Genomic DNA, 12,307 nt, shown 5'->3' with positions numbered 1-12,307 from the left:
TCTGAAGATTCATATGTACAGAGGAATTCATGAAGAAAACTTGACACATGGCAACTACTTAGTAACTGTTCGCTGATTCTGAATCCCAACAGGAATTATCATCCTGGGTTGGATGCAAGATGTAACCAACACTATATTCTTTTGGAGAAGACTCATCTCAGAAGATTAAAACTTTGGGAAAGGTGCCCATAAAGAAAACCTAAGGCTAATTTGGGCCCATCATTCCACTAAGAACAACTAAAAAACAGCTAAACAAACGTGTGTGTGTGTATATACATATATACATATATATGCTCTCTCTCTCTCTCTCTGTATATATATATTTTTAGGAGGTACTGGAGATTGAATCTGGGACCTCGTACATGCAAAGCAGGAGCTCAAATGCTGAGCTATTCCTGCTCCACATAAATGCATATTTTTAAGTATCTTCTTGAAAGTATCACAGAATTAACAAAATAGGGAAGAAAAAAAAAGATCTGGGAGAAGATGGAAATTCAAAGAGGTGAGCCCAGCATGTAGAATCACTTTTATCTAAGGGATGTTTGTCAAGACGGAAGAGTTGGTTGAGAGACTGAGCATCACTTCTGTAGCCTAGGAGACCAAAAATTGAAATCCAGAGCGTGCCAGGAATGGATACTCTAATAAACCCTTCAGACTTTGTGCAAATCAGAAATAAAGGAGCCCATGAAAGAACTGCAGTCCAGGGTTGTGCCACCTAAGTGACCCAAAATTTTTTCAAGCCCTGAAAATGCACTAACATGTCCCAGATTGCCCAGGCATCTTACAGAAGCAAAACAAACCCCTTTTTGGAGGAATAAAGCATCATCTCAGGCCTCACATTATTTCTACAAACAAATTTTCTAACATAATGTCTACCATACAATCAAAGATAACTATTCACATATGGAGAAAAGACAAGAAATGAGAAAAACAGCCATACAAGGGATCCATTTTGGAATTTCCAAATTTAGACTTTAAAACAACGATGTTCACTGTGCTCAAGAAAATAAAAAAAAGAAATCCCAGAGCTAAAAAATGCAATAACTGAAATAACTCAATAGATGAATCTAAGCAGATTAGATGTACCTGAAAAGAGAATTTTTGAACTGGAAGATAGGTTTGGAATGAATCATGGAAAGGCAAAAATTGGAATATATGGAAGACAGCATAGGAGATGCAGAGGAAATGAAGAAAAGAACTATCATTGGAATCCCAGCAGGTAAAGTCAGCAGAAGCAATTGTAGAGATAATGGTTAAGGAATTTTCCATGAATCCACAAATTCATGAAGCCCTAGGGACCTCAAGCAGAATAAATAAAAAGAAATCCAAACCTCGAACCATTATACTAAAACTACAGAGAACTAAAGACAAGCAAATCTTCAAAGCAATAGAAGATCACCTTCAGAGGAATGGCAGTCAAAATTCTACTGACTTTTCAACTGCAACAAATGAAGTCAGAAGATGGTGGAATGGGAAGTGGACTTGGCCCAATGGATAGGGCGTCCGCCTACCACATGGGAGGTCCACAGTTCAAACCCCAGTGCTGCCGTGCGCAAGGAGTGCCGTGCCACACAGGGATGTCCCCCGCATAGAGGAGACCCATGCACAAGGAGTACGCCCCATAAGGAGAGCCGCCCAGTGCAAAAGAAAGTGCAACCTGCCCAGGAATGGTGCTGCACGCACAGAGAGTTGACACAGCAAGATGATGCAACAAAAAGAAACGCAGATTCCCGGTGCTGCTGATGAGGATAGAAGCGGTCACAGAAGAACACACAGTGAATGGGCAGAGAGCAGACAACTGGGGCGGGGGGGTAGGGAAGAAAAATAAATAAAAAATAAATCTTTAAAAAAAAAAAAGATGACAATGGAAGGTATGTTCAATATACTTGGAAAAAAATAACTGCCAACCATTAAAGCTATTCTTGAAGAATGAAAGGGAAATAAATCATTTTCAGGCAAACAAAAACTGAGAATTATTCACTAGAAGAAATGCAGGAAAGAAGGAAAAGCAATAAAGAGACAAATTGGTAGACTAAACTCTGTCAAAATGTGATGGAGAACTAAAGATGCTGGTATACAGGGTGAGGTTATTTTCCCCCAATATAGAAATTATATTTGGTTGTCCTCTGAAAAAAAATAGTTAAGCCTTATCCTTACATCACATCTTAGAATATATTTTTGCTGTTTTAACTTAGAAAGAACCCAAATGCCATGGAAAGACAGATTTTACTATAAAATATTCGAAATACAAAGGGCCAAAGAAACCATTTACAAAAAAATAGACTGTGTAAAAGTATTTTCTATCATTTATCAATTAGGATCAGGTTCCACTGCATGTGGAAGGGGAACTGGGTGTAGAAATAGGTGGGACTTGAGTGTGACAGAGTTGGACTCAGAAGTGACTTCTCTACACATGGCTCTTCTGTCCCTTTTATTGAACCTATAGTTGGTGCAGGAGTTGGTAAGTGTAAGTCCAAGAAACGAATCTCTGGGCTGCCCGTGTGCCAGCTGGGCCCGGGGCCTCAGCAGAATTGTGACTCCTACTCTCTGATTCGTTGGACTCACCCAGGTCAGCTCACAGGGAGGCAAGGAGGACAACTACCACACCAAGGAGTCTAAACTGCAAGCAAGAGAGTCCCATCCATCAGCCATATGGGATCGAAGTCCCCTCTCAATTAGAGGTGGAGTGGGCATCACTATTCCAGAATACTCAGGATTGGGTAATAAAATATGAGCTAGAGTGGACTTACTAGTATTCTACTATAGACTTACTGTGATTCTAGCAATGAAAGAAATTAGATCACTGATGTGGAGGTAGTGGCCACTGGAGGTTCTGAGGGCAGGGAGAGGGAAAAAGAGGTGTAATATGGGGTCACTTTTGGGACTTGGAATTGTCCTGAATGGCATTGCAAAGACAGATACAGGACATTATATATCCCGTCATAACCTACAGAATAGAATGGGAGAGAGTGTAAACTACAATTGCCATGTGGCAGTGCTCCAAAATGTGTTCATCAATTGCAATGAATGTACCACACGAATGAAAGAAGTTGTTAATGTGGGGAAAGTGAGAGGTGTGGGGAGTAGGGCATATGGGAATCCCCTATATTTTTTTATGTAACATTTTATGTAATCTATGTATCTTTTAAAAATAAATAAAAAACACATTAAAAAAAAGAAATAGGTAGGACTAGAGGGTTCTTACAAGTTCTTAGACGCTATTTGACTCATTAAACCACACACACACAAATATATATATATTTAATTTATAAAAATAGATATTTGACTTAAAAAGCTGAGAGACCTAAGTTTTTGATGTAAGTAGAGATAATAGTTGGTATGGCAACCAGTAGCTTTTCTGTTTTCCATTAAGTGAATTGGCAATATGTTATAAATGTAAATTTGTGATGTTTATGATTCCAGAGTAAGATAAGGAATAGCAAAAGCAAATAGTTGTATTTTCAGGATAATTTAATTTTTTGGCATAGACCAGATACCCCTCTATTGACCCTCATGGCCCTAACTAAGTCTTAAGGCTAGGCTAAGGGGACTACAAGGATTCTATTTCACTGGTGTCAGCGGGCATCATCACTGAACAGAATTTCTGCACCAACAGTGGTGCTATTGTGTGGCCCTCTCAGTGCATTCCTGTCTTGCTCACATCATCCACTCTGCCAGACCCCTTTATTTACAGGTGTTTCCGGAACATATCCTTCTGCCCTCCTCACCACTGGGCTGAAAGGAAAATCTATGTCAATGGCTTAAGGGGATCAGTTCTGGAATGTTCTCAGGAGGCAGAACAGCTGGATGGTAAAGCTGAGTAATGACATTTGGCATCAACTCAATTTTACTCACAAAGATCATTGTCCCAGGCAGAAGTGAAAGAAGTGAAAGAGGACAAAATGAGCAGCTGGCACTCACTCACCTGCCGGAGTTTGGTTCCTACCATAGAGGCGCTGCTGTCAAGCACAAATACCACATTCTTGGGTAAAGGAGGAAGGTCTTTAGGGGCAAAGTAGTGCACAAAATAGCCATTTAGAACCTGGTGGAGGGAAAGAAAAATAAGAATGGTAGAACCCAGAATTGGAGGAAAAGGAAATAAAGTGGAAAGTCAATGGACCATCTAGAAGTCAAAGAGCAGGGAATAGAGTCTGGGGTCAGATTCCATACCCAGAGCCAAGTTATCTATGATCTTGGTACTTCCAAAGGGCTCGCTGCTAATTTAACCTGTACAGGGATGGAATCATCCCTTAAAATTGTATCAAATACATATGCTAATTCCATTTTAATTATTCCTATCCTCTGACCCTTGCCATTTGAGAAGCATGAGCGAGCATCTTAGGAGTTGAGACAAAAAGGCGATCTCCATTCCACACACACGTTATCACATTTCAACATTCCCACCCTGTCTCTGGAGCAATAAAGGGACACAAGCCATGGAGCAGTCTCTTTTCATTAAAAATGAAAGCTAAAATTTTAACTTCACCTAAAAAACTGCAAGGGAAATTATATTAGAGATTTTATTTGCTGTCCAGGTTACTGAAGCAGGAAATAGAGACCCTCAGCTGCCAGCCAGGGAAAACCTCCAGTCTCTTTGGAGACATAGTTTATGTTTCAACCAATTTTCCAAGAATCAGAAAGTTCTCTCTCTCCGGTAAGCATTAGGATCCCTAGTTCTGAGTCTGACTGAGCGTATCCAACAACCAACAGGAAACAGTAACAGTGACACCATTACCTGGATGTCCCCGATGTTCTGTTCCCTAGTGACGTCGTATCTAATGATGAAATCCCCCAAAACGCCATTCTGGGCAATCTTGGCTTGTTGTACCACGCTGGGCTTAAAAACAACTTTGGCAAAAGTTTTGTTTTGGTTGATAACAGTAGAAGGAGGAGGTCCAGAATCCTCTGCAAACAAGACATAAACATAACTAATAACTGAATTCATAATTATTTTTCTGAAAAGAAATAAGGACTGTTTTGCATGGACAGAGATTTAGACTCTATTTTACTTCAGGTTTATATTTCACATGAACATCTAAGACTTGTAGACACATGTCATGTTTCCTCTTTATGCCTCCTTGTTAATCTTTTCTTATGCACCTTTAAGCCACACAAAAATAAAAGCGAATAGTAAAATGAACGTCCATGTACCCATCACCTAACTTTAACCATTATCAACATTTTGCAAATCTTTTTATCTGTTTTATTGATCCACTGGCCATTTTTTTTGCTAGAGCATTTTAACACAAATCCCAGGTATCATATATCATCCACAAATACTTCATATGAATCTCTAACTGTAAGAACCTTTTAATAACATACATAACCACAAAGCCATTACAAGTAACAAATTTTACCCTTAATGCCTTCATATCACCTAATACTCAATCCGTCTTTAAATTTCCCTGATTCTATTAAAAAATGTCTTGTGTGGCTGGTTTATTCACATCAGGATGAAAACAAGGCCCCAAATCATATTTGGTTGGTACGTTTCATAAGTCCCTCAATCAACAACAGTGCCTCTCCTTATTTGGAATGCTAAATATTTGTTATAAAAACCTGGGTCACTTGTCTAGTGGCATTTTGCATATTCTGGATTTCATGACTGCTTCCACCTGGTGCCTTTTAACTTGTTCCTATTCCAGTGGCTCCAAACTTGCCTGATACTCATGAACTTCCCCACCCCCTTTCACAGATTAGAGCCTCCATTTCATAAGGGCTGCAAATGGTGGTTTCTAATTCTATCATCCTTCCAAATGGAATTCTATAAAGAAAACCTTTCCCTCATGAATCATTTGGTTGCCTTTTCATACTGTTTGTCCAGAAAGTTTATATCTCTTTAAAAACAAAAAAAAAAACCAAAGCTTTCTCCCAGCCATGAGCCTTAGGATATAAATTAGAATTACCAAAGATAGATTTTAAGTGATTTATGAAAAATTCGTCAATGGCAGATTAAATAGTGTCCTAGTGTTTATTCCTATTATGTCATCCAGAGAATCATCTACTTTTTTTTTCAAGGAGGTACCAGGGTTCAAACCCTGGACCTTGTACATGGGAAACAGGTGCTCAAATCACTGAGCGGATGTATCCGCTCCCCTTGACTACCCACTTTTATAAACCCAAACATCACAATGGCTATGTACTTAGCAGTAGAAAGTCCCATTTTTGAGATCTGCATGTGCCAATGAAAATATGAAAATGAAAATAAAAATTCCTAATCATCAGTATATGTGTAACCTTTTATCCAGATACTGAACCAAAGTCAAGTTTAATACTGCTGCAAAGCATCTGATTATCTTTTTAAATCTACTGAGAGGCTGACCTGCAATTTCCCATCTCCAATTAGCGGAATAAAAAAGGAAATGAGGCATAAATGGCCACAGTAATTTTTACTTAAGAACAAACTTCCTTCTGCTCTGGGTTTATAAGACTCTAAAGTCCAGTTAAGTTCAAATGTTTCCCTCAACAGAGCAGATGATGATGATTATTATTTTTTAAAGATTTATTTATTTTTATTTAATTCCTCCCCTCCCCTGGTTGTCTGTTCTCTGTGTCTATTTGCTGCGTCTTGTTTCTTTGTCCGCTTCTGTTGTCGTCAGCGGCACGGGAAGTGTGGACGGCGCCATTCCTGGGCAGGCTGCGCTTTCTTCACGCTGGGCGGCTCTCCTTACGGGGTGCACTCCTTGCACGTGGGGCTCCCCTACGCGGGGGACACCCCTGCAAGGCAGGGCACTCCTTGCATGCATCAGCACTGCGCATGGGCCAGCTCCACACGGGTCGAGGAGGCCCGGGGTTTGAACCGCAGACCTCCCATGTGGTAGACGGACGCCCTAACCACTGGGCCAAGTCCGTTTCCCGATGATTATTTTTAAGAGACAATTTAGGTATAACCCTAACAAGAACTACAAGGCAGAAAGGTTCTTCTATGCTCTGCACTTGTCAAGGGAGCAATTTTGGGAGTGGTCAAAAGCTAGCGAGTGGGACCATTTATTCTTGCAGAAAGACAGTCATAAAAAAGATAAATGCTTCCAAAAGATCTCATCTGAAGAAGGAGGTGGGAAAGTCAAGAAGGCGTGTTGACAATTCATCGGCACAACTGAAGATGCTCTGGAACCACTAGCTGGAAGGAAGGGGAAAAAAGGCTAAAGATGGGAAGATCCATGAAACCCAAGAAAACCTCACATTCTCTGGAATCAGTGTCTCGTTGATGATCACTGGTAAAGCACCAAGAATCAGAGGCAAGATAATATACTAGCTAAGGCCTCAGGACCGTGAGTCAGAATCACTTTCAAGCAATACTGCCTCTACTTCTTACCAGCTGTGAACCCGTGGGCAAGTTACAGGGCCTCAGTTACATCATTTGCAAACTGGATTAATGGTAGGACGTCGCTCACACTCAAAGGATTAAAGGACGTACTTAGCACTGATTTTGGTCCATGGTAAGTGGTCATGTGGCTAATATGTACAAAATAGAAGAAGGGCAAGGGAATTCAGTGTAAAACTAAAGAACATGTCAAACTTGGGATATTACACGGCAATCAAAAAAACGACGACTATTATATACAACAATTTGGTGGAATCTCAGTGCCATGTTGAGCAAAAAGCATCAGATATGGGGGGAAAAAAGCATATTCTCTCTGCTCCCAATTATGTTAAGAGTCAAGAGCAAGCACGACTTAACCAGGGCGACTGAAGCAGAAGAGCAGCCACCTTTGGTCGGTGGGGTGCTGACTGGGGAAGATCAGGAGGGCAGTCCCAGGCTAGCAAGGCATCACCTGGCATCTTGCTGGAAATGCAAATTCTCGGGCCTCACCCCAAAAACTCTAACCTGGAAACTCTGGGAGTGGGTCCAGGAAATCTGCATTTTACCAAGGCCTCCAGGTGGTTCTGGTTCTTATGTGTGGAAACAGGCATGTGCCTTACCCTACACCAAGTCTATACGCCTGACAGAGTGAAAGCTCTCCATAGCATGTGTTATATATGATTAGCAGCTCTAGATTATCTCTCACTTTACAATTCTACAATAATTACATCTGTGTACCTACTTTTTCTTGCTTCCTAAATCCTTCTCATGAAAACGCTCTTTACAACTATCCTGAGTTGATACCATTCATGGTTGAATGAAAGGACTGGGGATGAAGAAGCATAATTTCTCCCTTCATAATTCATTTGAAAGGCTCTTTGATACAGAACATGAGAAAGCGTAGTGTGTTATTATTTTGGTTTCCTCTGGTGTTTGCTAATTCATGATGAAAGTTCATGAGATTCCTACCAATGGGCTTATTTCATAGGCCCAAAGAGTAGACTGGTTCCCAAATCTGGTTGGTTCGCCAAGAAGCTTAGGTCTTGATGCAGATTTCAACCCATTAAGTTACAAGATAGCCAATGCAGCCCAATGACCTTACTACTACTTATTAAAAAAAAAAAAAGTTTATTGGGGAAAATCCCAAAGTAAAACGTCTAGCCAATAAAGTCACTTTTTTATTCTTAGATGAGAGGGAAAAAGCTGTTAATTAATAAGGTTAGTGTAGGCTGCCTCACTTTCAGACCAAAATCCCAAAGCAAAACCATATTATTTAACTTTTCCTTGCTGTGAACTCCTTACTGGAACTCATACAGCCACAAATAAAGGCACAATGAGCTTTATTAGTCAGGCCCTCAGCAGGCTTGGGATGGATTCTGTAGCCAATGACAAGTGCAAAGGAGAGGGGCTGGGAGCAGACCAAAATGGAGGAGGGACTCTGACCTACTTTCCTAATGAGAAGCCATGCACTGTCTCCTCCTCTTTGTGTCTCTCCTCCTTGCCCACTTGGAAAGGGAACTGTGGTGATGGCTCTGAATTGGGGGAGGCCAGGTTTTCTAATGTCCCCTTCCTGCCTTAATTCAGGCATTGGTGGCCATGTGGTAATCCTGCATTTGAGCTGCAAGATTGCCTTCAGGAGCCCACGCTGCCTCCAGGGCCATCGGCAACGTACTGACCACTCTTTCTCCACCCTCCAACTGCCCCCTGCTTCTCAAGTCACCAAGATTCCATGATGCTCTCTTCCCGTCTGAAACTGCATATTTTTGACTAAGATTTGTATTATCTTTGGAAGCCACATAACACAGAAGAAAGAGAGTGGGCTCTAAAGCTTGAGGGGCCCGTCTCCAACAAATGACTGACAGTATCTCTGGGTCTCACCACCCTTCTGACAAATTGGAATAATAATTCCACAGTCATACACTCAGTGTAAAGATTAAACGAGACCACAGGTCTAAGGTACCAAGCATGGTACCCCACCCACAGTAGCTGCTCAATACAACCTCTCCCTTTCAGAAGTAGCTTCCTGTACATATTGTCTACTATGAGGGCAACAAATGCTCTTCAATAACACAGAGTTTACATTGTGCCATAACAGATTTCTCTACACCACTCAGAGCTTAGTAAAAACAAATCATCGTTATTTGGAAAGGACAGAGACATCACAATAAACATTCATCCCAGGTAATTCAAGTCTGCTTATATAAGAACATTTTCAATGAAGTATGATGGCATCACTAGCTGCCCAAAGACCTCTAAAATTATAAGCAGAAGTTTACACAGAAGGACACATGTGTACATAATTGTATTTGGAGAAAAGGTCAAAGAGATTGTCAAAGAGATCTAAATACGGTTAAGAATCATGCATATAAGTGCTATTAAATATTCCTCCCTTTGGTTCCATCTTGCTACAAAGAACTTCATATGTAGCAGACGAGGGATGTGAGAAACAAAAGGCATATCCTTAATTCTGCCTGGATCATGGATGCTGTTCACAGATAAACATTCTCCTACCCAGACATGCCACATGGGGAACTAGGAAGCCAATTGCGATGTAAAATGACTAACAGCGGAAAGGTTTAGGAGCAAAGAACCACACTCAAGGACATCAGCTGGAAGCTACACCCCTCTGGGTCAAGGGACAGAGGACTTCCTGGCCTCTGTTTCCTGTGGACCTCAGGTTTGGCTCCTGAGAGAGGAAAGCAGCCAACACCTGGTGATTTCACAAAAGGTTTTCCAAACAAGCACGGCCTGCTCATTTCCCCTTGGAAAAGAGGCTAAATTGTTTGTTTATGTAACCTGCTCACCTGGGATCCAGTGAGGCGAGTTCTTAAAAAGACTGTGAATAATTGGACAACTACACTTTGATGGTAGCACTGAGGGTGATGTTCAAGCAAATCAGGAGGGCATTAAAAGAAAAAGTAGTATGGGAAGCGGACTTGGCCCAGTGGTCAGGGCGTCTGCCTACCCACATGGGAGGTCCGCGGCTCAAACCCCGGGCCTCCTTGACGCGTGTGCAGCTGGCCCACACACAGTGCTGATGCGCGCAAGGAGTGCCGTGCCACGCAGGGGTGTCCCCGCGTAGGGGAGCCCCACGCGCAAGGAGTGCGCCCCATAAGGAGAGCCGCCCAGTGCAAAAGAAACTGCAGCCTGCCCAAGAATGGCACTGCATACATGAAGAGCTGACACAACAAGATGACGCAACAAAAAGAAACACAGATTCCCAGTGCTGCTGATAGGGATGGAAGCAGTCACAGAAGAACACACAGCTAATGGACACAGAGAGGAGACAACTGGGGAGAGAGGGGGGGAGGAAAGGGGAGAGAAATAAATAAATAAATAAACAAATAAATAAATAAATAAAGTAGTAGAGCTGAGACCATGGAGTTGAGGAAATTTGGTTAAATACCTTCATCAAGCCCTTATTACATATAGTTTTCTTTCTATTGTGTTTTCTTGTCAATGTTGGGTATTTTCAATCCTTTTGGAAAAGGGCATCATAGAATACTAATGTAAATTCATAGCTGAAGGGGTTTGAATTCAACTCTATCATTTTATAGTTAAATAGTATTTACACAGACTTCTTAGCAAATTAGCTTTCTTCACTCCTTATTCAAATAAAATAAAATTCAAATAAAATAAAATTAAAGCAATTAGCCCTGAAAAAAAGTATCCCTTCCTAATATCACTTACATGTCCACTAAAGACCTCAGGTACCAACTGCTCTAAGTATTTGACACTGACCTGAATAGAACCCCATAGAAAGCAGTGCTGAGGCAGCAAGGAATATAAGATGCACAGATTTCTGTTAAATTCCTTTTACACTGTTCTCTTGCACCTGGGCAGAACAAGGCCTAATCCCTAGGGAAACCAATGTGATATTTTATGGACTCTACGTTACAGAGTGTTTTCTTATTTTGTTACTTAAAATGGCCATTCTCAATATCATTAGCCACCAGGGAAATGCAAATCAAAACCACGATAAGATGCCAATTCACACCCACCAGGACAGCTATTATTTTAAAAAATGGAAAATAACAAGTGTTGGAAAGGATGTGGAGAAATAGGGACCTTCATATATTGTCGGTGGGAATGTAAAAAAGTGCTGTCACTGTGGAAAACCATTCCTCAAAATGTTAAACCTAGAATGAGCATATAACCGGGCAGTTCCAATCCTAGGTATAGAGCTAAAAGTACGGAAAGCAGAGACTCAAACCAATAGTTATATACCATGGATTATATGGGAACCTCTTATGTTTTTTGTTTTTTTATGTTTTTTAATGTAACATTCCTTGTGATCTATTAATTAAAAAAAAATTTTTTTTAATGCAATGAAAAAAAAAAATTATACACCAGTGTTCAGAGGAGCACTGGGCACAATAGCCAAAAGGCAGAAAGAGCCCAAGTGTCCACTGACAGATGAGTGGATAAACAAAATGTGATATATATACACAATGGGATTTTATTCAGCCATAAAAAGGAATGAAGGACTGATCCATGCTATGACATGGGTGAGCGCTGAAAACATTTTATGCACTCAAAAGGACTCGGAAGGACAAATACTGTACAATTTTACTTATATGCAATACCTAGAATAAGAAAACTCATAGAGAAAGTAGATGTGGGGTTACAGGGGCTGAGAGGAAAGGGAATAGAGAACATTAATGATACAGGGTTACTGTTTGGGGTGGTGGAAAAGTTTTGGTAATAGTGATGAGGGTGGCACAACATTGTAAGTGTAATGAAAACTGGTTAAAATGGCAAGTTTTATGTGATATGTGTGTGACCACAATAAAAAAAAACTGCCATGTCCAAGTTCTTCAAGGGCAGTTACCATGTCTTAAACATCCTTGGACTCCACGGATCTAGCTCAGTGCCGGGAATGTTGCGAGAACTCTATTCCGCTTGTCGAACAATGAATGTGGAAGGGTCAAGGAGGCGCCGATGGATGGGGAGGCCCTTTAGTGAACCTCAGTGTCTGCCACTGAAAGTGTCTGGTGGGCATAG

General features: G+C 41.0%; 1 protein-coding gene across 1 annotated transcript in view; it reads right to left on the bottom strand.

The window, feature by feature from the left end:
* The window catches only part of ITIH5 (inter-alpha-trypsin inhibitor heavy chain 5), a 105,075-nt gene that overhangs the window by 54,225 nt on the left and 38,543 nt on the right, over positions 1 to 12,307 (bottom strand). The window contains exons 6-7 of the mRNA XM_004480071.5: positions 4,736 to 4,905; positions 3,926 to 4,042 (exon numbers count right to left, since the gene is read on the bottom strand). Of these exons, the coding sequence (XP_004480128.2) occupies positions 3,926 to 4,042; positions 4,736 to 4,905 (287 nt within the window). The remainder of the gene's footprint in view (positions 1 to 3,925; positions 4,043 to 4,735; positions 4,906 to 12,307) is intronic.

The sequence above is a fragment of the Dasypus novemcinctus genome, chromosome 20, assembly GCF_030445035.2.
Source record: "Dasypus novemcinctus isolate mDasNov1 chromosome 20, mDasNov1.1.hap2, whole genome shotgun sequence".
Classification (NCBI taxonomy): Eukaryota; Metazoa; Chordata; class Mammalia; order Cingulata; family Dasypodidae; genus Dasypus; species Dasypus novemcinctus.
This window is presented reverse-complemented; position numbering and strand designations above follow the sequence as displayed.